Source organism: Lonchura striata, chromosome 7 (assembly GCF_046129695.1).
Source record: "Lonchura striata isolate bLonStr1 chromosome 7, bLonStr1.mat, whole genome shotgun sequence".
Classification (NCBI taxonomy): Eukaryota; Metazoa; Chordata; class Aves; order Passeriformes; family Estrildidae; genus Lonchura; species Lonchura striata.
In genome coordinates, this window is record NC_134609.1 from 18,804,970 (window position 1) to 18,826,309 (window position 21,340).

Below are 21,340 nucleotides of genomic sequence, written 5' to 3' on the forward strand. Positions count from 1 at the left end.
ACCTGAGCTGGCTGAATCAATATTGACCGGCCAGGAATAGTCCCGCAGCCCTCTGAGAATAGCCCCGCACGCCGCCCGCCGCCCACAGCTTCCCGCGCAGGGGTGCCCTGCTGCCGGCCGCGTATTTTTAGCTGCTGCCGACGCTGGCTGCCCGGGATTGCAGGTGCTGGCACCCAGTGAGCCCCGAGGGAGATGAGGAGCTCGTTGGCTGTCACCTCAGGGCAAAAGGGGACACCTCCAGCCCGCCACGATCACATGAGCGACAGGACACAGTGCCCGTACTGCTGCGAGAAGAGGCTGGCAGGTCCCAGGGGCAGGAGAGCCCAGCAGCCCCCTCACTTCTCTCTTCTTGCTGTCCCCAGGAGCAGAGGCAGAGCTGGGAGCGGGACCCAGCACCCGCCTGCCCTGCGCCCCTGCCAGCATCTGCCGGGGGAGGAGTTCGGGGGAGGTTCCTGGCTTCACACTTAAGCAATTGATCTCCAAAACGTCGAGACGAATGAGTCACGGGCTCCGCTGCTGGCCCCAACCCTGCCCTTCCCCAGGGCTTTCCGTGGCCTCCGTTCTGGGGCTGGCCAATGACTCATCTCGCAGCAGAGGCTTCAGGACATTGCCCTGATCCCGGCCAAGGCAGAGGGCTGGGATGAGAGTCCCCTGCGAGGGGGACCCAGGGTTGTGCATCCCTGCACACCCAGAGGTGCTGTAGGTCCTTGCGAGACGTGGCGATGAGCTCACGGGCTATTCCCGGCCGTGTTGATCCTGGCTCCTCCCGGCAGGATCCGGCTGCTTTGACTCCAAACAAACAGTCCGGTGGCCACCGGCACATTCCTGGCCGGTCCCTGGGCACGGCCGGGGCACAGGGTTTCCTGTTTATCCCCATCCCCGGCGGGCACGGCGGGCGTGTGGGCAGCAGGGTGCCCCGGAGACTGGCGGCACCCCAAGCCGGAGGTTGCTCCCGGGGCAAGTCGGGGCGGGGGGGGGGGGGCTCGCATCACCAGTCTCCACGTCCCACGGAACGGGGCTGAGCCTGAGGACCCCCACAGCCAGCCTGGTTTATGGATGGCATAGGTGATGCCCCAAGCCCTGGGAGAATTGTGCTCCGGGCTCATGGTACCGTCCCATACCCTGCCGTGGTCCTTGTGCCCCCGAATCCTGGCCCCACTGCAGCACCTCCAAGCATCCTATGCCTGTGCACCCACTTGGACCACTGCGTGAGTGGGAAGCTGCAAGGAGTGTCCCCGGCATAGCAGTTCGTCATCTCCAGAAAGACCATGCTGTGCCTGGCTGCGGGACAGCCCAGGGAGAGGAGCATCCCTGACCGAGGGGTTTGGACTCGGGGGAGGTCCAGCCTCGCAGCAGGTAGGGACTGTGCGGGACAGCTCAGATCCTCCCGGCTCGGGAAAGGATATGGTTTGGGACAGGAACGGGTTTGCCCCAGTGTGCGGTGAGGCAGAGTAGGGCCGGGGGTGGGCAGGGAGCAGGGCTGGGCTCCAGACCAGAGGCGGGGAGGCGGGGGGCCCCCTCGGGTCGGCCCATCCCGCCGCACCATAAAAGCGGCTGCAGGCGGTGCCCAGCGGGAGGCAGGAGCTGCGGGATCCACTGCCGCCAGCGCTGCCGCTGCGTCCACTCGCCACCACCGTGTCCCTCTCCACCGCCTGTCCCGCACCGCTGCCGGTCCGGCACCACCATCCCTTGCCTGGGTGAGTGCCAGAGGTGGCCCTGGGAGGGGGTTCTGGGTACCTGGAGGGGGGTCAGCAATCCCACCGATGCTCTGAATGAGGATGCAGGGGAAGAGGTGAGGTGACGGGGACCGGGCTGTGTACAAGATGGGGAGGAATCCTGGTTTTCAGTAGAGAATCCAGGTGAACGATGAAAGGGGGCTCTGTGGGGCTGTCACCTATGTCCCAAAACATGGGGCAGACAGGAAGCAACAAGAGGGCAATGTTCATGAGGCTGCCCATGGCTGTGAGTGCCCAGGAGGGCTGTGTCAGAGCTGGGTGACCTGGTGAAGGGTGTAGGGCTGTGGTGTGCTGTGAGTATGGCAGGGACCAGCCCATGCATCCCCCACAGCACAGGGACAGGGATGACACCGCCATGCAAGAGGGCACAAGATCCCTCCACCATTGCCCAGCTCCCGCAGCAGAGGGGGGCTGCAGCTGCACCCCCATTCTTCCTTGATCCCCAAGGACTCATTGTTGGTCTGTCCCCAGGTATCCACTCATAGAACCATGATGGTGATGCCAACTGGCACAAATCACATCTTGCTGGTGCTGTTGCTGTGCTGGGTGGCCTGCAGCAGGCAGGAGCTGGCCCCGGTGCAGCTGCGGCTGGGGGGACCGCGGGGCCCAGCTGGAGAAGGCCGGCTGGAGGTGCTGTACCAGGGGCGCTGGGGCACTGTGTGCGATGACGGTTTCGACTTCCACGCGGCCACGGTCGCCTGCCGACAGCTGGGCTACACCGCAGCCATCACCTGGACCCACAGTGCCACCTACGGCCAAGGGGAAGGTAGGGGGCAGGTGGGGAATGGGGGCAGGGGGTCCTGATGAGGGCAGTGAGCTTCCCGCTGGCTGTGGGAGCCTCCCCGCAGGGCTGTCTGCACCACTGCATGGGGCCTATGCCGCTGTGTCCCCAGGCCCCATCTGGTTGGACAACGTGCGATGCGGGGGCAGCGAAGGCTCCCTGGCAGAGTGTGTCCACAATGGCTGGGGCATCAGTGACTGCCACCACGGCGAGGATGCTGGTGTGGTGTGCTCAGGACAGCGCCTGCCTGGCAACTCCCCCCCAGCTACCACCTCTGGTCACCTGGGAGAGGTGAGTGGGGACCCATGGCATTCGCCTGTGGCAGCAGGGTACACTGGGGTGCCTGGAGCAGGTCCCACTAATCCTTCCCCTGGCCCCTTTTCTGAACACTCTGCCCTCGATGCTGGAACCCCACACCCACCCCATGCCCGCTGTGGCAGGTGTTGGGACTAACCCTGGAGGAGGTGCGGCTCAAGCCCATCCTGGCACGGGCCAAGCTGAGCATGCCAGTGATGGAGGGTGCTGTGGAGGTGAAGCACAACGGGCGCTGGAGGCAGGTGTGTGATGCCAGCTGGACCAGGAACAACAGCCGCGTGGTCTGCGGGATGCTGGGCTTCCCCCGGGAGAAGCACATCAACACCAGCTTCTACCGGTAGGGACGCGGGAGACACGCGCTGCACCTGGGCATGAGGGGCAGGGGCCTGGCTGGACACACGGGGACGAGAGACTGGAGGAGTGGTCAGAGAGGGGCTGCACATATGGGTGGGTGTGCGAGGTGCTGGTATGGCCTGGCCGTGCCTGGATCCCCTTCTCGGGCCTTTGACAAGGGTCAGGGTTGGATTCAGCAGCATCCAGAGGTCTTTGGGGATGGTCACCATCATGACTGGCAAAGTGTGGGAGAAAGGAGAGGAAAGATGAGTGTTCCTTGGTTCCTCCCATCCCGTCTCAGCCTGGAACTATAAATACAGCCCATAATGAGCCCCTACCGGTGCCAGGAGTCACACAGTCCCGCTGGGACACATGGTATAGACGGGCTTGGCACAGTAATTGCCACTGGGGAGAGAGTATGACGTATCTCCCAATGAGGAAGGCAGAAATGATGGGGCAGGGGCTTCAGAGTTGGGTAGTGTCAGCATGCTCCCTTACCTCCTGGCTCTGTACACCCACAGAAAGCTCTGGAACAGGAAGCTGAAGGACCCCAACTCCAGGTAGGACTCAGCACTGTGCATGGGGGGCAGGGCACCTTGAATGGGCACACATCATGAGCACTGGGTGGGGGAGAGTCCCTGGCACCGAGCTGACCCTGGCCCTGCTCCTCTGCCTTGGCAGCCTGAAGACCTTCATCCAGAAGAACAGCTTCTGGGTGCACAAGGTGCGGTGTCAGGGCTCAGAGCCCCACCTGGCCCGCTGCCCTGTGCAGATGGCCCCACCAGCCCCCCGCCAGCACGCCTGTCCCCACGGCATGCACGCCATCGTCAGCTGTCTCCCTGGCCCTGCTGTCCAGAAGGGCAAGGGCAAGAACAAGACAGCCCCAGGAAAGGTGAGCCCTTGCAGAGTTCTACACCCTCTCCCACCAACAGAGAGTCCCAGGGCTGAGCAGCACTCAGCCACCCCACTTGCACTTGAGGAGGGGGCTGGCTGTGTCCTGGGGTTGCTGACTGGCTGCTCTCTGTACCCAGGTGCTCCCAGTGCGGCTGCGAGCGGGCACCCATGCTGGTGAGGGCCGGGTGGAGGTGCTACTCCACGGGCAGTGGGGCACCGTGTGTGACAAGCAGTGGGACCTGGCTGCAGCCAGTGTGGTGTGCCGGCAGCTGGGCTATGGGACAGCGAAGCAGGCCCTGGTGGGAGCCCGGATGGGACAAGGTGAGGCAGGCGTTACAGCATGGACTTGGGAAACGTCTGGGCTTGGAGGGGCATGATGGGGAAATCAACTGGTTTAATGTGTCCTGCTGGAGAATCCTGGGATGCTCACGCAGCTCCAGTCTGCTCTGGGATGAGGCTAACATGATTGCTCCTGCCATGGGTAGCCCCATTCTCAATAGAGAATGCCCAGATCAGGGGAAGGAGGATGAGGGTCCTGCTCCAGGATGGTCATGGAGCAGGAAGCACTGACCCTTCCTGTGCTTTAGGTCTGGGGCCCATCCATATGAGCAACGTACAGTGCACTGGCCATGAGCGCTCCCTGGGCGAGTGTCGCTTCCAGGATGCTGAGCAGAGCGGGTGTCGGCACGAGGCCGACGCTGCCGTCCGCTGCCACATGCCCTACATGGACTTCAAGAGCCAGGTGAGCCCCTGCCTCCTCCCCAGGGTGTGGTGGCCTGTTGAACCCCAGCCCCATTGCACAGTCCCTGCTCCCCGAGCTCTATGCCCAGTGTGGATGATCAGAGCAGCCCTGGGGTGACCCAGGGGATGGGGGGACACAGAGCAGCACCCTGATGGGGTTCTGCAGGATGATCTGGTGGCAAATTGGTCTTGCAGGGAGGAAAGGAGGAAGAGGAAAATGAGTGAGATGTTTCAGCTGGATGTGTGGGGCTGCTTGTCCCATTGCAGCATGGGGTGGGAGAGCTGACAGTCTGTGCCACATTCTAGTTCAGCGCCTCTCTGCCAACAGGTGCGGCTGGCTGGGGGCCGCAACCCCGAGGAAGGCGTGGTGGAGGTGCTGGTGCCAGTGCAGGGGCGACTGCAGTGGGGTGCAGTGTGTGGTGCACAGTGGGGCCTGAACGAGGCCATGGTGGTCTGCAGGCAGCTGGGGCTGGGCTTTGCCAGCCATGCCCTCCAGGTGAGTGGGGTACCAGCCTGGGGCCAGAACTGCAGGGGTCCTGCAGGATGGGTAGCGTGGGCATGCTGTGGCCAGGGGCTCTGGGATGGGATGGTGGGGGGACAAATCCTGGTGGCAGTGTTCAGGCAGGAGAAGAGGGAGGGGAGGCAGGTGGGAGCTGGCAAGGGCTGCAAGGACTTGTCCAAGCACTGTGCTCCTCCTCTGTTCAGGAGACGTGGTACTGGGCGGGCAGCCCCGATGCCACCCAGGTTGTGATGAGTGGGGTGCGCTGTGCCGGCACCGAGCTGGCCCTCCAGCAGTGCCAGCGCCATGGCCCTGTCCACTGCCCCAGCGGCGGGGGACGCTTCTCAGCAGGGGTCACCTGCACTGCCCGTGAGTAGCAGGAGCCCATGGGGTACTGCTGGGAGGGGGCACCCCCCTTCTCCTGTAGGAGAGTAGGGGGTGCTATGCAGGGTGGGGATCACCTTCTCAATCCCTGCTGATCCTCTCCGTGCCAGACGCCCCAGACCTGGTGATGAATGCCCAGCTGGTGCAGGAGACAGCCTACCTGGAGGACCGACCCCTGGGGCTGCTGTACTGTGCCCATGAGGAGCGCTGCCTCTCCCGCTCTGCTGACACCATGCAGTGGCCCTATGGCCACCGCCGCCTTCTTCGCTTCTCCTCCCAGATCCACAACCTGGGAAGAGCCGATTTCCGACCGAGGATGGGGCGTCATGCCTGGACTTGGCACCAGTGCCACCGGTGAGTGGCCCATAGGCAGGGGCTGGCAGGGAGCTGCCCTCTCCCTGGGCCAGGCAGGGCATGGTGGCACCCATCCCCAAGAGGCTGTCCCACCCGGGGTAATTAACAGCGTCTGAGCCAGCACTGTCATTACGGCTTTATTTGGCTTCAGAGTTGTAATTTGCTGAGCCCCTGGGTGCTGCTCTGACGGAAGATCTGCCGGGGTTGCCTGGGCCAGCCACATGCTCCCTGGCCAGGCACTGGTCCTGTGCTCAGCCCCTGTCCCCACAGACACTTCCACAGCATCGAGGTCTTTACCCACTATGATCTGCTGACGCTCAATGGCTCCAAGGTGGCCGAGGGGCACAAGGCCAGCTTTTGCCTGGAAGACACCAATTGCCCTGAAGGTAGGTGCTAGCTGCAGAGCTGACAGTGGGCCCCATTCTGCTCCCCAGAGAGGCTCTGTCTGTGCCTCCCTCACCTCCCCTCCTTGCTGCAGGTCTTCAGCGACGCTTTGCCTGTGCCAACTTTGGTGAGCAGGGGGTGAGTGTGGGGTGCTGGGACACCTACCGCCATGACATCGACTGCCAGTGGATTGACATCACCGATGTGCCACCGGGCAGCTACACCTTCCAGGTACGGGGATGGAGGGCTGGGGGACACCAAGCTACCAGATCTCAGGGCTGGGGAGTCCCCTCCATGAGCATCCCTCACCCTGCACATCAGGGTGCTGCTCTGTACCCTGCTGTGCATGCCACAGCCGTGCCTGGCCAGGGCATAGCAGAGGTGCTCCCAGCCCTGCCCCTTGCCCTCCCCAGGTGGTCGTGAACCCCAAGCATGAGGTGGCTGAGTCGGACTTCTCCAACAACGTGATGAGGTGCCAGTGCAAGTATGATGGGCAGCGTGTCTGGATGCACGGCTGCCACACAAGTAAGGAGGGATGGGAGCATAGGGGCTGTGGCAGGCAGGGTGAGGGAAGTGATGAGTCTGAGGGTGCCACAGGTTTCTTGTGCCCCCCACACACGCACCTACCCCCACATCATCGCTCTCCCAGGTGATGCCTACGGTGCTGACGTGGTGAGCGATCTGGAGAGACGAGAGCGCCTGGCCAACAACCTCGTGTGAACCTTTGGCATCAGCGTGGTCCCAGCAGCGCCACGGCAGAGTCCAACTCCCACACCCCAGCCCCTGTGCCCCGGCAGCACCGGACTGAGCTCAGGGACTTGCAGACTTTTGTATTTATTGATGCTGCTGCAGAGGATGGAGATGAGCGCCAGGGCTGGCAGGGAGTGCCTGGGGGTGCCCAGTCCCGCGCTGCCAGCGGGATTTGAAAGAGTGGCCCAAGTACTGCAGCAGGCCTCACCTCCACAGCTCCAGGGCCCCCCAGGACAACTACCTCAGCCTGCCCAGTCCCCCATGCTCCAGCAGACTCAGGACAGTCCCCAGCCATCCATGCACCAGTCCTGTCTTCAATAAAGGTTCTGGGAGCTGGGAGCAGGGTGCTGTGCTGTGGAAGAGGGGCTACTCCTTTATCAATCCCACCATCACCTCCTCCTTTCCCTGCACTCTTTCCTATTAAGATCATGAAGCCAGTCCCCAGCTGGGAACAAAAGTCTAGGGAATGTGTCCCCACCCAGGGCCACCAACTCCCTTGCTGTCTACACGTGGCTGTCATCAAGCAGCTCTGGATTGCCATCAGTGGTCCCCATGGGCCAGGACACCCTGGCCCTGAACTGGCTAACCCTGTGCATGCAAAAAGACCCAGCCAGCTCTGTGGCAGCATGGGTTGGCAGCCAGCCCAGCAGCCACAGTGTATGCAGCTGACATGCTGGGCTTTCCCAGGCTGTCCTGGCAGCTTCCCAGACATGGGAGCTGTGGTAGGGCCACTCTGTCCCTCAAAGCCCTTGCTCCTGGGCAGAGTGGGGACACAGGGAACATGGTGCCCTTGCTCTCTGTTTCTTACCTCCCGTGGTTTCTATCTTTTTTCTTACAACAGGAAATAAAAGGGAATGTCACCAACACACTCTGTACTGTCTGTTCCCCAGATCATCAGCCACGGGGCAGTGCCACCCCTCTCCTGGCACACCTCTGTCCATTCCTGCCTCACTGGCAGGCACCAGCCCAGGGTGGGGGGCTGTCAGCACCCACCTCAGCCCAGGACAAGTCAGGCTGCACCCACACGTGATGGTCCCTGCACGTGGAGTTGCTGCTGACAATGGTGGTGATGCACTGGAGGGGCCCGAGGCCAGAGACCGTGGCAAGGCACGTGCTGGTGGAGGCTCACTCGGCCAGGCTCGGGCTTTGAGGGATGCCGGATGGCGGGGAAGATGTTTTCCACATGAGAGCAGTTTTGCTCCCTGAAATTTCCACCAGCCAAGCCACGAGCATCCGGGAGCAGCAGCCGAGATGGCTCCCAGCTGGCAGGGACGGTGCAGGGGCAGGCAGCCACCACCACGGGGTCATGACCAGCTCCACTGCCGCCAAGCTGGGGGACAGCCAGGGGACACAGGGCAGCCACATGAGCTCTTCAGCGACCAAAAGCATGCAAACTGCTGGTAGTGGTGGCAGAAAAGCATCATCCCCATCCTCACCTCCTGTGAAAGGCCCCAAAAGCTCAGTCTGCAGAGCTATAGGGTGGGAGTGCTGGGGCACACAGGGCTGTTTGTCAGGTGCTGAGAGATGATGCAAAGCAGAGCCAAAGGCAGGTCCCAGGTACCAGCCTCCACCCCGGGGCAGGGCAGGAAGCCCCCAGCCTGCCATGGCTGGCAGCATGGCCACATCAGAGCCCCATGTGGGGCCGGGAACATGGCCCTGCCCATGCTCTGACAAGGGCCCCGCTGTTCAGGGCTGCAGCTGCTCCGCGGAAGTAAACAGGGTTCCTGCCAGCACATTCCTGCCTGCCGTCCTGCCCGATCCCTCCTGCCTGCACATCCCCCACACCCTCTGGGGACACCCAGCACCTGGGAGGGGTGGACATCCCCACAGCGGCTCTGGACCATGCGCAGCTGCCCCAGGCATGCACACCCTCCCCCGGTATGAAGGGAACGAGGAGCCACCACCCAGGCAAACAAAATAAATGGCATTTATTAGCAAAATAAAGGACAGAAACTCTCACTCACAAGGCCCTTCCAGGTGGCCAGGGCCACCCCACACAGCCCCCCATGCTCTCTGCTGAGCTCCCTGCATCCTGCTGTTGCTCCTGCTGTGACTGGCAGCCCTGGGGGTTCTGCCCTGGGCAGGGTGGGCAGTGCTGCCTGACAGCAACAGCATCCTCACAGCACCAACCAGCCCACGTGCTGCTCAGCCCTTTCGGTGAAGCAGCCCAGTGCTTCCGGATGCAGTACAGAATCTGTCCCAGTTCTGAGACACAGAGTGCTCTGCCTGCCTGCAGAGAGGGACATTGGCTGAAAGTGCAGCCTCCTGGCTCAGTCCCGGCCCTCCCAGGCATCCTCCCGCTGCTTGTTCTCCAGGCGCTTCCTCTCTGCAGAGACAAGAGGGTCAATGCCACACCTACCACCCCACCTCCCTGTGGAAGTGGCTGGAGTCCACCCTGCTGCAGGCCCCTCTCACCCAGCACCCTGTGAGACAGAGCATGCATGAGGAAGGCCCTCCAGGCACCCAAAACTCACCTTGAGCTTCTTGCAGCTTCCTCCGCTCGGCATCTCGCTGGGCTGGTGTCTGCCTGCTCCGCACCCCCAGGGCACCGATCACCAGCCGCCTGGCCAGGACAGCTGACGTTTCAGGGCGCTCCTTGGCTGGCTGCAGGTACTCTGAGAAGAGGGGGGACATAAGTGGGGCACTCTGGGAGGGACAGGGTGGCCGGCACAGCTGTGGTGCCACGCTAGCTGCCCCATCCCTCCCCAGTAATCAGGATGATGCTGCAGCACAAGCACGATGGCACAAGCTGGCACAGGGCAGCAGCACTCACCAGCATATGCCCTGGCTTTGGCTTTAGAGGCACGGGTGCCCTGGGACAGAGGGCGTGTCTTCACCATCAGGTGCTTGGTGCTGAGGGCATCGCGTGCTGCAGGGAGAGAGCAGCACGTCCACGTGCAGGGTCAGCCCCGTGCCCAGGATCTGGCTGTGGGAGGGTGATGCCTCCTCTCTGCCCATCCCCAGCTGAACCAGGAGCAGTACCTGTTATGGGGCTGGAGAAGATGCCCAGGGCGTGCGTATCATCCACCCATTTAATATCAAAGCCTTTTTTCCTGCCAAAGAGAGGGAAGGTCAGCGAGGCAGGGATACCTGATGGGCAGCCATCTGGAACAGAGCCCAGGCAGGGAACCCCAGCACCAGGGCCAGCGTGCTGGCAGACTCACTGATAGCTGCAGAAGACACGCATCAGATCCTCGGTGCGGAAATCCGAGGGGAAGTCGTAGATCTCGATGACGTGGGGCAGCTCATCATCGCTGATGTCTGGAGCAGCAGGTTCAGCCCCATAGTAGTTGAAGCGGGGTGACTGCTGGATCTCCTGGTGCTTCTCACCCCCTGAGAGCTGCAGTAGTAGGAGAGGCACAGAAGTGAGCAACCCACGCCCACCAGCCTCACAGCAGTTCCCAAACCATCAAGTGCTCACCAGAAAGTTGTCCAGGCCCCTGCACCCCAGCACTGCAGATGGATTAATGGCATTGAGAATTAGGAGTTATCAACCAGGGTTTTCACACTATGCACTTGTTTTTCCCATTACCAGCATCCCTTCAGTTGCCACACTCTGTGGCCAGGTCAGGGACATGGCAGGAATGGCAAGAGTGAAACAGCACATGCATCTCCAAGCAAACCCCTCCTTCCACAGTGATGTGATGACCTGAAATACCTTAGGGGAAGAACAAGGAGCAGGATAGTAATGCCAGAAGGAAAGATTGATGTCTCTCTGCCACATGGAAGCACCAGGCTCAGCACACCATGGATGCAGCACATGCACCAGAGCAGCCTATCAGCACCCCAGAGGCCAAAATGAAAAAGACAGTGCTCCACTGAGGAGCAAGTTCTGCTGGTTAATCACCTGTGCACCTAGAAATGTATGGTTTATTTCTTATTTGAATTTGCCTGATTTCACTTTCCAGCCAGCAGTTCTTGTTCTGCCTCTCCGCTGTATTAAAGAACCTCCAATCCCATGTCTCCTCCCCATCACAGCACTTACTAATGTTAATCAAGTCCCTTCTCAACCTTCTTATTGATAAAATGGATTGTGCACCTTTAATACCTCACAGCGGAGCACTTTCTCCAGCCCTAAAAGATGAGGGCTGTAGAGCTTTTCTACCTTGAGCATTTTTCAGCCTTTATTTCAAAACACAGGCAGCAGCCTCCCGCTGCCACAACACAAGGGTGCAGCCAGCCCCTATTTCCCTCTGTCCCACGGCATTGCCAGTGCCAGCTGGTCACCCTGCACCATGCTCTGCCCAGGGCTGCCCTGCATCGCTTGCTGAATCCGTGCTTTCCAAACCATGCCGTGCCAGTGGCCAAGGGGATTCACTGTCCTGCTTCAGCTGAGACACCAGGCCAGGTGCAGTCCAAAGCCACTGACAGCTCCCTGTTCCCCCTGGAGCGTGGGGCTGGCCTGATGACAAGAAATGGGTACATAACTCAGGCAGGTTCCCACCCCGATCCCCTAAGCGATCATAGCAGAGCACACCACCACTACAAGGTTAGAGTCCATAAATCCCAGCCAGCTCAGTCGATAAAAAGTGCTCATTCCGACAATTTTACAGGGAAGATGAATTCATGGCAGGTGAGGGGGTGCTGCCATAGAGGCTGGATGCTGGTGGAGGGTAGAGCTGAGTTATGGAGCTCACGGGACAAGCCAGCACTGCCAGCAGAGCCTCCTGCCCTGCCATCACCCCTGCACAGGGCAGCACGCTCATCAGGCACCAAGCACCTGCTCGGGGGAAGCCAGGGAGCCATTCCCAGGCAGGATTAAGCCCTGTAGTGCTGCTTGAGGGAGCAGAGCACTCAGGTAGTGCCAGGCACTGGGAAGATGATTAGAGAGCAGGAGCACAGAGTGCCAGAGCAGCCCTTGACCTTCACAAATCACCAAGTGTGGCGGGGCAGGAAGGACAGGAGCCGTCTGGCGGCAGGCACGGCTCAACAGGTCCTGCAGCCCTGCCAGCCCAGCACACAGCGAGCCACAGCTCCAGCCATGGGGCAGGGCAGGGAGTGCGAGCCGTGGTGAGGTCCCCAGCCACGGCAGGCACCCTGGGGAGGGTTCGCTGATCGATGGACAGACAGATGACAGGGAAAATGACGCCTGTCCATCACATCTCGCTGCTCTCTGAAGACACACGCCTGTCAGAGGGGTCTGTGGCTGCTGGCTTACACCACAGCCCTGGGCACGCACGCACGCATCGCAGCCCCTGCCATGCCATACTGCCTGATGGAGAGCCCACAGAGCCTGCACAGAAATGGTCACAGTGCTTAATTACTCTGTGTTCAAACTGATTTCTACTCTGAATTTGTCTGGTTTCAGCTTCCAGCCAATGGTGCTCACTACGGTGTTTTTTTCCTGCTAGATTAAAGAGCCATCCGCTATCAGAAATCTCTCCTCCACACAGAACATCATAAATCTTGCTCTCTGCCAGCTATCTGCATTGCATAAGGATTCGGTTTTGAGGAAAACATTACTAATTTTCCCGTTCTTTATGTTAATTAACAACAGCTCCATCTTCACAAGAGCCTGCGCCCTCCCCAGGCAGCTACATCCACCTGCTGGGAGTTCAGAGGGCTCAGGAGGGGCCATGAAGGAATCTGCAAGGGAAAAAAGATGGCAACTTTTGATAAATCCCTATTTCAGGTTCTTTTTCACCCATTTTGGGAAGCTCCCTGGAAAGCTCAAACTTGTCTCAGAGCTCGTGCGTAGGGGAGCCAATACAGGTACTCCTTGGAGTGAGAACCTGTACTGCACAACACAACCCTGCCCACAGCATCCTATGGCCACACCGTAACAGGGATCCTCCCTGACCGTCCTCCCCCAAGGGCGAGCCATGCCCATGGCATCAGCCCACAGAAAGCCAATGCCACCTGCACCAGCTGCCTCAGAGCAGCAGTGCTGTCCTCCTCACACCAGCACTCACCACAATCTCCAGTCTGGAGGGTGAGGGACAGTGGCTCAGGGGAGCACAGCCACGCAAGGATGGGAATACCCAACGCCCTTCTACATCTCCCCAAATGTGAGCCCTTTGTGTCCCACCATCTCAGCACCATGCCAGGCTCCAAGAGGACTCATCAGCCCAAGTAAAGCCTTGCAGACAAGGTGGGATCTGTGCCCCTCAGTAAGAGTACTCTTGAGTTAATCTGATCCCTTCACAGATGCTGTTATCAAGGTACCACCCATCACTTCACACCCTGCTTCCAAGCCAGGGGTAGGCAGACTCTGGATGTAACAATATTAACATTGTTTGTTTCCTCAGGTACATTAACGTCATTTAGAAAATTACCAGTTTGATGCTACTGATTTAAAATGCAATAAGGGATATCCAGCCTTGCTGCAGGAGCCAAGCTTTCCTCGTGGATGGCAGCAAAACCGTGTGGGTCCTGGCACTAAGCAGCCAACTGTAGTAAATTCAGCAGCATGTGTGCAGGAGGGAATGGCAATGAGCCACAGCTGATTAAGAAGCCATAGTTTCAAGGAAACATCCATTGCTGTTTCAGCGGGATCCCATACACCTCAGCCCATTTCTTTATCACCTGCCCTGGTTTCATGAGGGTGCAGCTGCAGTTTAAATCACCTCAGCAGGTTTTACTGGGCACACTTTATGTGCTACAGAGGGATGATCACCCTAGTGTTCCACAGCAACGCAGGATGGGGTGGGACAGATGGGGAAGATGGAGATCCCAGATGTTTCAGCAGCACAGGGGAAGGCTGGCTCTAAGTGCAGACAGCACAGCCAGCTAGGCTGACCATGCCCTGGGTGCAGCCCACCCACCCCATGTACCCACCTCAGAGAACACAGGAACAGACATCCCCCACATCCCTGCCAATGCCCACAAACACTGGCTTGCAGAAGTACCTCCTCCAGCAGGCGTGGGTCCAGGCAGTCCCCATCATCATTGAACAGCACATCCCAGCTCTCCTCAGCACCTGGGCTGGTCTGGCTCAGGGTTTCAGCACCGGCACTGGTCTGTCCTTCCTTAGGGGAGCTGCTGTGGAGACCTCCCTCTTCTTTCTCAGCCTCCAGCTGCCTCTGCAGTGAGCCCACATCCTCATCTGGCCTTGCCAGCTCCTTGGCCCAGGACACAGGTGAGATCCCCTCCATGCCGTGGCACAGCTGCTCTAGGGGCACCAGGGGCTCACAGCTTTCCAGAGATGCTCCCTCCCACGGGCTGCTCTCAGCTCCAGCACTGCTATCTGTGCAGGCAGAAGTGCTGCCTGCTTCCACTACAGCAGGCACCAGGTCACCCTCCCCACTGGGATCCCCAGCACCAGCAGCGCTCTCCTCCATGACAGGCGGGAGCTGGGACGGGCTGCCCATGCCCTGCTGTGGAGTGCTCTCCCCTGGGAGCACTGGAACATCGCCCGTGCTGCCCCTCAGGAACACAGGTTCACAGCTGGCTCCTGTTGCACACAAGGTGCTCTCCCCAGGAAGCTCAGCTCTGCCTTCACACGTCTCCTCTTCCTCTGGCACCCCAGTGGCACAAGCCTTGCTCTGTTCTGCCAGGAGAGACCTCTCCTCCTCTCTCTCCTCCTCCCAGGCTTTCGTACCCATTGTCTCCCCCTCCAACTGGGGCACCCTTCCATGGTTGCCCACCCCTGCAGACTGCAGGACAGCCTCTCCCAGGCTTTGGGAGAGGCACCCAGCTGGATCTAGAGTGCTGTCTTCCAAATGCTCCAATATGCCACTCAGGCCTGTCTGACAAACCATTGTTGGGCTAGCAGCGGGTGTTGGGCTAGTGGGGTCACCCTCAGGCTCGGGGGTAGCCTTCACATCTCCAGCCTGGGCATTCTGTGGGGATGGAGGGTCAGGCTCAGTCCTTATCCTGTGGTCATGGCTGAGCTCTCCAGGTTCTTCATGAGATGCTTTGTCCTGCCTGTCCCAGGGCTGAGCAACAGCTAGATCTGGGCACGGCTCACACATGTTGGGTGATGCCTCCAGGCTTTCCAGTGCCTTAGGGCAGCTGCCTCTCGTCCTATGGCTCTGCCTGGCAGAGGCTGTCCGCAGCACCTTTGGGCCGGCATCCACCTTGTTCTCCCTCCTTGCCACTCTGCCTGCCTGTGTTCTGACACGGGGGCTTCTCCTCTGCCCCTCGCCACTGGCCCAGCCAGAGTCCTGCCCCAGGCGGTGGTTCTCAGGCTCCCGGCGGTGGTTCTCGGGGTCCCGGCGGTGGTTCTCAGGCTCCCGGCGGTGGTTCTCAGGCTCCCGGAGGTGGTTCTCAGGCTCCCGGCGGTGCCCAGCCCGTGTGTCTCCTGCCGCCTGTGCCTCTCTCTCCCGCCGCGCTTTGGGCACGTAGAGCGCCATGTCGGGCTTCCTGCGGCGTGCCCGGCTGCCCTCCACCTCCTGCTGCATGGTGCCACCAGTGCCTGCCAAGGAGAGAACAGCGTCACTGTCCCGCCCGCAGCCCCACAGCCCCACAGCTGAGCGCACAGCGGGGCTCAATTCCCAGGTCCCTGAGTCAGGTCCCAGCACCCAGCCCTGCTCCCTCAGCAACTGGCGCACAGTGATGGATTGTGGAGCCCCAGCACGGCCCCACAGCAGCGTATCTGCAGACAGGGTTTGGGGCCCGGAGCACCCCACAGCCCTACAGCCCTTGTGGGGCACATCCAGCTTGGGGGAAGCAGGGAAATCCTGACAGAATCACTGGGGCACCTGCTCCGCTCCGGCAGCTGCTACCTGGGACCTGCAGGCCAAAGGGACTAGCAGATGCTGCAGCTGAAGCAGAACTCTGAGACCATGCACTACTCAGCCATCAAAAACCACAGAGAAGCCTGAGGCAGCCACAGAACAACAGAAAGCAAACCCCAGCGCAGGGATACCCTGGCGCGGGACCATGGCATGATGCAGCCCTGCTCACCTGCTGGCCTGTCCCAACAGAGATTTATTTTTCATCATCTTTGGCAGAAGCAGGCACACCACAAGCGGCCAGGCCCCCTGCCCCTATAAATATGCATCAGACAGGGTTATGGAGACGGATGGTGTGGGGGGCTGCACTGTGGTTGAGGGGAAGGCAGAGTGGGGCTGGGCTGGGGCTCCATGATTAATCACTGCCCACTCCGTTTAGGGGGATTCATCACAGGCCGCTGTCAGGTAAATCACTGGAAAAACACCTCTTCAGTAATTAATGTGAAGTGACGGATGGACAGCCCCTGGGCCCATTAATCTGGACCATCAGCGCCGACCGAGATTATGAATGTCAGGATGCATAAACTGCCGGCAGATCAATAGGGCCAGGAACCCATCCAAGGCTCTCATTTCCGAGGCACCTCCGGTACATTAGCTCCCCTCCATGCCGCCCCTGCCCGAGGCGCGAACGCTCTCCGTGGCCCCTCACCAGCAGCCAGCAGTGGTGCCGGGAAGGCGAGGGGAGGCCAACCACTGGCTGGAAAGTGGCTGGGGCTGCCCATGCCACACGGCATCATCCCCTCTTCCTGATGGATGGACAGACCGTTGCCTCGGCATGATGGACGAGTCTCTCATGGCTCACTGGAAACCACTGGAAGAGCCCAGCAGGGCAGTACCCCTAGCATGACCGCGGTGCCTGTGCCTGCCCCTCATGCTGCAAAGGTGGGCAGGAACATGAGGGGCAGGCACGGGTGCCGCGGTCATGCTGAGCACCATCCCAGGGCTGCCCCAACCATTTTTCTGTCTCTGTAGCTCTTGTCATTTCCCCCCCCCATCTTTGATACACTAATTTTGCCAGCAGAACGATCCCCTTTATCTTTATCGACCGCAAGAAAGGAACATATCCTACAAACCTTCCAAGGACTGGAGTAGTCATTTTTCAACACTGAGGCATTATACATTTTCTCACCGAGTGGCAGCTGGGTGCCAGAGGGGAGGGGGCACTGGAAGCCCCCCGGCACCACCACTTCCAACCACAGACAGCTCCCAACTGCACCGAAGCATGTTCTGCTGAAGGGCTTTTCCCAGCCAAGCCCAAGAGTCCTCGGCCATGGCTCATTGCTGAATGTCTTGTGGGGGTCAGTGATCTCCCCAGGCTCTCCTTCCTGACAGTTCCCAGCATGGGGAGCAACCAGAAGCAGCATTGCTCCATGCAGGTCCCATGTCACCTCCAAGAGCCTTTGCACATAGGATTTATGGGCTCCTCAAAAACTTGCCATTCACCTTGCCTCACCCTCCAAAGCAGATGGTGCAGCATTAACCAGACGGCTGGTGCTGGGAGCATCCTCTCCCTGCACAGCTTTGCCTCTGCCTGCCACACACTGCTGGGGAAGAGCTGATTCCTGCATCCTGGGAAGAAGCACGGCAAGGTGGCAGATGACCCACACTGGCAGGGATGCCACAGCGCTTTGTTTTTTCCCCACAGGGCAGCACAGCTCCTGCCCCCAGCCTATCAAACACTTCATCAATGCTACAGCCACGGGTCAGCACCGACTAATTTCATGCTCTGGGAGGCAGAGCAACAGCCCTGGCTTTGGGTCTCATTCACACTACGCTAGGCAGGACAACCCTACCACTTCCAGAGTTTGGGACCAAGCCTTCCCCACAAACACAGGCAGCAACAAGCAGTGCATCCCCAAAAAGGCCTATGCTGCCCCAGATGTTTTATGGACCTGCCTAGCAAAACAACTCAGCACTCTGGCACCAAGCAGGAAAAGGCCATGGCACCATGGTAAAGTGGTGATGGGAGTGCTGCCCAGCTGTCTGCCACATAAAGCCCACCAGCCCAGCACAGCACAGCCCAGCATGGCCAGGAGGCTGCTGGATCATCAGCCACGAGGCAGCCAGAGCTCCCTGAAGGCACAGGCTCCTCTCACATTGTTCCCAGGAATACCCTGCTCATGGGGAGCTTGTGCTCATGGTGTTGGTGAGGTCTCAGCGAGCTGCCCAGTCAGGTGCCAGCCTGTCCTCTAGTGAACATCTGCAGCACACATGGGCAGTGTTTTCTCCCCAATTTCTCCCCATCCTGTCAAGTAAAGTACCCCACAAACAAGAGCAAGCCAGCCACAGTCCTGCTCAGGGAATCTGGGAACAGGCACGGATGCTGGGCTGTGGTGCTCATGTGGAACATGCCAGTTCCTGGAGAAGTCTCAGTGCCACACAGCACCCTCTCAGCAGGCTGCTGCATTTCCTGGCAGGGAGCTGTATTTTTAGACTTCGAGGTTTCTAATTCCACTCAATCCATATTCCCATCAATAGAGTAGATAACCTTAAAGCCTTGACAGTGAATAGGGATGGCAATACTGGGGGACCAGGAGCCTTGGGGGACCTCACGCAGCCTTGGCATGCAGCTTGCACACCACAATGTCACTTTTTACAGCCTGCAGCAGATTGAGCTCTTTGAAGGGGAAAAAAAAACCTACAATAACAAGATTATAAAAATGCAGGTACAAGGAGATTCTAAACCGCTCCACTGGGGAACCTGCCACTTGCAGGACTCATCCCATGCCAGGCACGTGTCATGGCACACTTACCAACTGCATAACACCAGCCCCTGGCAGCCCAGACAAGGACTGTCAAAGGTCTTGGCTACCTTGCAGCTCTCCTGCTCTCAGCAGAGCTCCAGCCTAGGCCACCTGGCTCAACAGTGGCCAAAGGGGGCAGGAAAGGACCCGGATTCCTGGTGGAGACAGAGCAAAGGCATGAACACAGCCACTGGTACAAGGCAACGCAAAGCATTCAAGGAGCAAAGAGCTGCATTCCATCCAACTCCTGCCTGCAGCCCCGCAGGCTTTAAGACCTCCTGTCCCCTGCTGCCAGGAGAAAGAGCTCTCCAGCAGCCACAGCAAACACTGGCTGTGTGAGGAGGTGGCAAAAGCATCAAAGGCACTGAGAGAGATTTCAATCGTGCCTTTCACTTGCAATACTCTTAGGAGACACCTGGAACAGATGCTCTTAGGAGATACCTGGAACAAGAGAAGGGGAACATTCCAGACAGAAAGAGGATTTGAAAGTCAATAGTGTCCCCTCACAGCTGCAGGGGGGCACCGGAGAGGAAAGGGACAACAAACCAGCAGAAGGAGTTAACAGCCAGAATGCAAAGGGGAATACAAAGGACTTTACAAATATAACCAGGCAGCATCAGCACAAAAGTGAAAAGATCTATTAATAAACAAGGAGGGAGAGAAAATTAATGATGTCTCAAAAATAAAGATGACTCAAAAGGGAAAAAAATCACTGTTTTTAAACAGAAAAATGCCAATGAGGCAGAGGCCTTGCAAAAACAGCTGCAGCAAAAGCAAAAACAGCATGTCCACACAGACACAGTCACCTGGCCAGCCTGGCCAGTGTGGAGATGAACCTATTAACCTGCTGACACACACTGCCAAGGAGAAACCAGGGCCCTGCTGATGGGTAGAACAAACAAGACACAATTTTCTCTGCAAGAAAGGACAACACAACCAGAGCTGAGAACAGGATAAACCCTGTTCCTATCCCCAGTGCAGAACAAAACTGGCAGTTAAAGGAGCCTGCATACCTGTACAATGAATGATGGACACTGGCTTGCCCAGAGAAGTTATTTCAGAAGAATCACTGGGCAAAGTTTTTTGATACTTAGCTGAACTTCAGGGTCTCGTTTTACAGCATCTCTCAAACTTCTACTTGAATAATGAATTGTCATTAGATGATACTGAGCAGTGAGCTGTTGCAAACACCATGCAGAAAGACACGGTTGAAAGGATCCAAGAAATGTAAGCAGGAAACAAAGCAAGACCCAGCCTGGGAAAATGAAGTTAAAATAACCCAAAGTAGCTACTCAGGGAGCAAGAGCAGCCTGAAAGGCAAGGCCCAGAACCTTACAATACACATACACCAGAAAGCAAATGACTGGGATGACCACCCCAAAATGTGCAAGAGGCGTATCTGGTCACCAGCATGGTGCCATGGGCCACTCTAGGGCTGTGCCAGCCGCAGAGCAGGCAGCACACAGAACCTCGCAGGTGGTGGGAAGGATACACGAGGATGCCAGGGGCCTGCAAGCAGCCATGAAAAGCAGTGTCCAGCACGTGTGAGCACCAGACACGTTTTACAAGGCCCGGCAGACTGGCATAGCGAGCACCCAGGAATCCGTGTAGCTCCCCCGCACTCGAGGGCTGACACATCGCCCTGTGACTGTGGTGGGGAGAGCTGTGGGGTCTGCAGTGTGCCCCTGCCCGCGTATCCTGCCAGCGGACTGGGGAGCTCGGACTTCAGCTGGGGACCAGGGCTTGGACAGGGCGAGGGGAGCAGGGCAGGGGGACAGGGCTGGGACAGGGATAACGACCAGGGCTGGGACGGGGAGTAAGGACCAAGGCTGGGACACCAGGGTGAGGGAGAGCGGGGCAGCGCCGGGACCGGGCAGGGTGCGCACCCCGGGCCGCTGTGCCCCGGTACCGAGCGCCGCGCCGTGCCGGGCCGTACCGGGCCGTGCCGGGCCGGGCCGCCGCCGTTACCAGTGCCCGCGCCGGGTCCCCCGTCGCTCCGCGCCGCCGCTTCCGCCGCGCCGAGCCCGCCCCGCCGTGGGGAGCGCCGGGACCTGTAGTGCGGGACCTGTAGCGCGGCCCCGCCCCGCCCCGGGCCCCGGCCGCCGCTCCTCCCCGCCGCGGAGCGCCGTGCCCGGCCGCCGCTCCTCCCCGCCCCGGGCCCCGGCCGCCGCTCCTCCCCGCCGCGGAGCACCGTGCCCGGCCGCCGCTCCTCCCCGCCGCCGCCGCGCACCGCGCTCCGCGGCGCCGCGGCGGGCCGTCCTTCCCCGGCAGCCGCAGGAAGGGGGCTCCGTGGCTGGGATGCTGGCGGACACAGCGTGGCCCCCCTGAGGCTGCCGTAGGTCTCCCGTGTCCGTTCGGTGTCGCACACCGGGCGGGAGCCGTGGTGCTCGCTGTGACCGGGCGGGCAGACACGGGGACACCGCCCTACGAAGGCTTTGGGCAAGCCGGTGCGGCCGCCCTGGTTAGTTCGGCTGACGGGCAGCGGGTCTCTGCCCACTCCCTGCTCCAGGACCTCCTTCCTACCGAGCCGAAGCTCTCCGGTGCGGTTTCCAACCGGCTGTTCCCCGGCCGGCTGCATGGTGCGGGTACCGGGGAAGAGGCGACCCGGGGAGAGGAGTGTCGTGTCCCATGGCGTGCACGCTGCCTGCCGTGCCGGGACGGGCAGCGGGAGCCAGGTCGGCTTCTGCAGCTCCCCCTAGACTGTGAAGCTGCCGAGGGACAGGGGACCGGCACGGGCCACCCTGGCGAGG

General features: G+C 60.0%; 2 protein-coding genes across 7 annotated transcripts; one reads left to right on the forward strand and one right to left on the reverse strand.

Annotated features, from left to right (window-relative positions):
• Positions 1-2,200: 2,200 nt before the first annotated feature.
• LOXL4 (lysyl oxidase like 4) lies at positions 2,201-7,233 on the forward strand. 3 transcript variants are annotated; one of them, XM_077784484.1, is made up of 15 exons: positions 2,201-2,502; positions 2,630-2,808; positions 2,867-2,869; positions 2,958-3,169; positions 3,687-3,725; positions 3,847-4,057; positions 4,197-4,380; positions 4,647-4,801; positions 5,129-5,296; positions 5,506-5,668; positions 5,794-6,037; positions 6,308-6,423; positions 6,516-6,652; positions 6,835-6,946; positions 7,071-7,233. In XM_077784484.1, the coding sequence occupies exons 1-15, from the start codon at positions 2,226-2,228 to the stop codon at positions 7,139-7,141; spliced, it is 2,271 nt and encodes a 756-aa protein (XP_077640610.1). In that variant the 5' UTR covers positions 2,201-2,225; the 3' UTR covers positions 7,142-7,233. The 3 variants fall into 3 exon arrangements, with proteins under 3 accessions (XP_077640610.1, XP_077640609.1, XP_021391928.1); XM_077784483.1 differs by lacking the exon at positions 2,867-2,869 and having other exon boundaries at positions 3,847-4,072; XM_021536253.3 differs by lacking the exon at positions 2,867-2,869.
• Positions 7,234-9,074: 1,841 nt separating this feature from the next.
• On the reverse strand, positions 9,075-20,613 carry R3HCC1L (R3H domain and coiled-coil containing 1 like). 4 transcript variants are annotated; one of them, XM_021536424.2, is made up of 7 exons: positions 20,527-20,613; positions 14,020-15,527; positions 10,336-10,511; positions 10,154-10,224; positions 9,945-10,040; positions 9,646-9,786; positions 9,075-9,497 (listed from the first exon to the last, which is right to left on the reverse strand). In XM_021536424.2, the coding sequence occupies exons 2-7, from the start codon at positions 15,511-15,513 to the stop codon at positions 9,442-9,444; spliced, it is 2,034 nt and encodes a 677-aa protein (XP_021392099.2). In that variant the 5' UTR covers positions 15,514-15,527; positions 20,527-20,613; the 3' UTR covers positions 9,075-9,441. The 4 variants fall into 4 exon arrangements, with proteins under 4 accessions (XP_021392099.2, XP_021392098.2, XP_021392100.2 ...); XM_021536423.2 differs by having other exon boundaries at positions 20,559-20,609; XM_021536425.2 differs by lacking the exon at positions 20,527-20,613 and adding an exon at positions 20,477-20,514.
• Between the last annotated feature and the right edge of the window lie 727 nt (positions 20,614-21,340).